This window comes from Cupressus sempervirens, chromosome 2 (genome assembly GCF_028749045.1).
Source record: "Cupressus sempervirens isolate cs-2001-9-10 chromosome 2, ASM2874904v1, whole genome shotgun sequence".
NCBI lineage: Eukaryota > Viridiplantae > Streptophyta > Pinopsida > Cupressales > Cupressaceae > Cupressus > Cupressus sempervirens.
Window position 1 is genome coordinate 329628923 of NC_143119.1, and position 4250 is coordinate 329633172.

The 4250-nt window shown below is 35.6% G+C and overlaps 1 protein-coding gene across 1 annotated transcript; it reads left to right on the forward strand.

Annotated features, from left to right (window-relative positions):
* Positions 1 to 222: 222 nt before the first annotated feature.
* LOC149572445 (sugar transporter ERD6-like 6) lies at positions 223 to 2340 on the forward strand. The gene is made up of 8 exons (XM_089811318.1): positions 223 to 256; positions 513 to 559; positions 646 to 708; positions 810 to 869; positions 1083 to 1148; positions 1334 to 1393; positions 1539 to 1653; positions 2228 to 2340. Exons 1-8 carry the CDS (start codon positions 223 to 225, stop codon positions 2338 to 2340), a joined length of 558 nt encoding a protein of 185 aa, XP_089667444.1.
* Positions 2341 to 4250: the final 1910 nt, after the last annotated feature.

The following is a 4250-nucleotide window of genomic DNA, read 5'->3' on the forward strand; positions in this document are numbered from 1 at the left end:
TTTTTGTACCCAGTATTTAAAGATGAGTGCAATTAACACACATTTAGATTTGCATAACCTCTTCTTTGTTTGCGTGTAGGCATTACTAGTAGCTTCCATTCCCAACATTCTTGGGTGGCTCGCTATTTCTTTTGCCAAGGCAAGCTAATTTTCCTTTGATAAAATGATAGCTAAACGAATAAGAAGTTTGATAGTGATTTTCCTTTGGAGCATAATGGTATTATGTTTTACAGCATTTCCATTTTCAAATCTGCTGGTGAGTTCTAGCCTATAGGTATCTAAATTTGAGGTTCTATATCATGTCTTTATTCATGTTCAATTTATCATATTATAAACTATGGAATTTGTAGCATGCTTTGCAATAGCCTTTGGCAGCAGAGAATTATCTTAGAAATTTAAAGTCAACGAGATAAAAGGTTGCTGGAAGTGATTTTTAGTTCATAGTGTCTATGTTAATCTTGTTTCTTAAACAAAGCACTGAGCTACGATTTGTGCTATCCACAAATTTGTAGGGATTTCATCTGCTAGTGTTGCATCACTTGGACTTGGTGCCATTCAGGTTTAATTATTTTCTTGAAGTCCTGCATGAATTTGTCTGTCATGATTTAGTCTCATGTTGCTTATGAATAAAGGATAATGTTACAGGTGCTCACAACTGGGCTTACTGTATGCCTAATGGACAAATTTGGTCGACGTCTTCTCCTTATGGTGAGAAAAACCTTGCAGTTATCACAATTTTGTATTGTGTCATTTGGGAGCATAGTTTCAATGGTGGAGAGAACTAACATGTTTTATTGTTTTGTCAATAGGTCTCATCAGGAGGGATGGCCATATGTCATTTTCTTGTTGGCCTCTCATTTTACTTGAAGGTAGTGTCACTAAAAGCCATATGTCGTTTCCTTCTTGGTCTCTCATCTTACTTGAATGCAGCGCCTCTAAAAAGCCTAATGGTTGATTTGAAGCTCTATAAAAAACACGCCTTCACTTTCTATTGAACACTTATTTGGTGGTGTTATCTGGTGCCTGATGGTATGGAATTTCTTGGCTATCCAAATCTAATTTCTAGTTTGCTCTTATTGCAGAGCCATATCGAAGGAGCTTCTCAATATGAAACGTTCTTCGGTGTATTAGCTTTAACAAGTTTGCTGGTAAGTTGGGAATGAAAACTCAAATATGAATATAGAAATCAGAAATAATAGAACGCTCGAGTAACATAGCTCTTATGATTTTTAACACATACCAAAACTTCTATGCATTAACTAGACATTCTCTGTCACACCGTTCTCTTGTCATATTGATATATATCATTTGCTGTTTGCTGATTTGATTACAGATTTTCATCGTTTCCTTCTCACTTGGTATGGGTGCCATCCCATGGATTATTATGTCTGAGGTAACACACTTGTAACATTGACTAGGTCACATTATTGCACCCTTTATAGAAACACTGGGAAGAATCTCCTGGTTCTTTAATCACTTAAAGTGATGCTACTAATAATCCGTTTCTCTATTATCTAACTCTTCCTGTGCTACTGTAGATACTTCCACTCAATGTCAAGGGTCTTGCTGGCAGTGTAGCAACCCTGGCACACTGGATGACATCATGGGTGGTGACAATGACTATCAATTTACTAATTCAATGGAGCTATGCTGGTGAGTTTTTAGCCTTAACCTGTGCATCACTTAAGCATACCAAAATCGCCCACTAAATCATTGCCAAATGGAAGAGTTTCGCTATAACAAACATGATGGAATGTGCACCACTTCTCTATATGGTATACACTTTTAGTAAAGCAATTAGACCAGACGACAATATTTGTGGTCTCTCCTAGATTCCTATATTGGTCCATTAAGCCTTCAGGGCATGCCATGTCCCCTGATACTGAATGTTGGAAGATTGGAACTAGGCGAGTTCTAAAATGTCTATTAGCCTTGTCTGGCCTATTTGTGTGGGAAAAGTTTCAATCTTTAAACAAGTAAAAACATATCCTTGAAAGAGAGGTAGCATGTTCAAATCCAGCAGGGGTAGGGAATGTATGCCCCGTTTGTAGATATGAAAACAGATTGTAGCAGGAATGTGGATGAGATACCTATATCCATTTGATAGATCTTGTGAACCATATTTAGTCTAGAGTAGGCTAGAAAACATATTGTCAAAAAATGAGTAAATAATTGCTCATTATGAACAGTTTTCTGAAGTTCCATTTTTACCGTCTTATTGTTGCAGGGACATTCACTCTATATTCTGTTGTGTGCACCTTCACACTGGCCTTTGTGGTATTGTGTGTTCCGGAAACCAAAGGACGAACTCTGGAAGAGATCCAAGCATCCTTCAGATGAGCCACTACGATGAATTCATCCCTTAGCAGATGACGAAGTGGGTTCAATTCAAGATGCACCATTGCATCGTCTGCGACTGCATATTACATTGTTGATTCTTTAACCGTGGGGGCAAAGTAATGATTTGTAATTGGGAGCAGTAATCTAATCCGTCATTATTCCATTAAAAGGTTGCTTCCCAACCTCAAATTCTTTGATTGCAATTACTATTCACACGTGTATTCGAAATAAAGTTTTCTTTCTTCTTGTTCTGTTATGTAATGTATAATAACTGGTTTTGTATAGGGTTTCACATATGATTTACAATGCAATTCGATCAGCAAACCGACTAGATAATTACAAATATCCTTAAACAAGTAGAATGTAACAAACAAACATCTCAAAAAGAAAGATGAGGTTATAACTTTTTTGTGGGCTTAATGGGAAGGCACAAGCTGGTTCTCATTATGTTTTCATGTTTTCACAAGTTTTTACAATGGCAAGTTACAATGGTAAGGGATAAATTAGGAAGAAAATTTATGAAGTTTATGAGGAACATAGCCAATTTCAGTAACTCCTTGTGCAAGTTTATGATGAGCACTTCCAACTTTTTAATGCACTATAGCCATTAACTTGGTCATCTTATTATGTTTCCATGTTTCCATGAGGTGTCATTACAATGGCAAGGGATGAATTAAGAAAGAAATTTTATAAAGTTTGAGGTTAAATGTGCAAGTTTATGATGAGCACTTTTAACTTTTCAATGCACTATATCGAGTAACTTGGTCCTCTTGTCCTTGTATGCAACACATTTTAAAATAAAGTGTTGTTCAACACAGGCAAACTCTCTCTTCCCAAGCCTCTTTTGCATTCTTCCGTACATTTTGAAGTTAGTCACATTTGAGATTGAATTCATTGATATAATGTATATACTTCCAAACCAATTCCCCAATTTTCTTGTAAAGTTTATCCATAAAAAAGATATTTATTGTTTGTGGGACACATTGAAATGAATATTCTATTTACTCATCAACTTTATGTTGTGTTGCATCCATGTACTTTTTTGGATTCTTTTTAGAAAACTTTTTAGATGCACCATAGCAAGTGCTTTGATAGGGGTAGCTCCCATTTCACTTAGCATTATATCAAATGGGATAGTGCTTTTGATTCTAAACTTGTTTGTGATCATATGCTTTTGGATTCCCTTGATTTGCTTCCATTGTGAGGCTTAAGTGTTGATGGTCAATGACTCACACCCATAAAAACAATCAGTAGAACAATCCTAAACGCTTGCCTCTCAACACTTGTTTTGGAGAGCATAAAATGTCTTCCATCTTTCTAACGTTCTTTTCTTTCTGCAACCATTTCATCTTAGTTTTTTGTTGAAGTCAATCCTACGATATAAGGGTATTTTTTCAAAATAAAACTTATGTTGATACTGCTTTTTACAATTAGAGAAAATCAAGACTTTAGTCTTTTTGATATTGACCTATAGTAACAATATTTTGCAAAAGTGCTCAAGGGAAAAAGAGAGTAGTTGTCCGCATAAAGCAGCAACCTTATTAAATATTCTCTCAACTTGATACCCTGAGTATTTTGCATGTTTAACCACTCTTCAAGTTTGTCAATGTATAAGCCAAACAAACATAGTAGGTGATAGTGGGCAACCTTGTTTGACCCCAATATCGCTCATGAAACATTTTATAAGCCAAAAAAACATAGTAGGTGATAGTGGGCAACCTTGTTTGACCCCAATATCGCTCATGAAACATTTTATAAGCCAAACAAACATAGTAGGTAATAGTGGGCAACCTTGTTTGACCCCAATATTGCTCATGAAACATTTTAAAATGTCAATTAAAGTTTTGATTTTGAAATGTTAGCTAAATTTTTGAATTTAAAATGCTGACTCAAGTTCTGATTTTGAAATG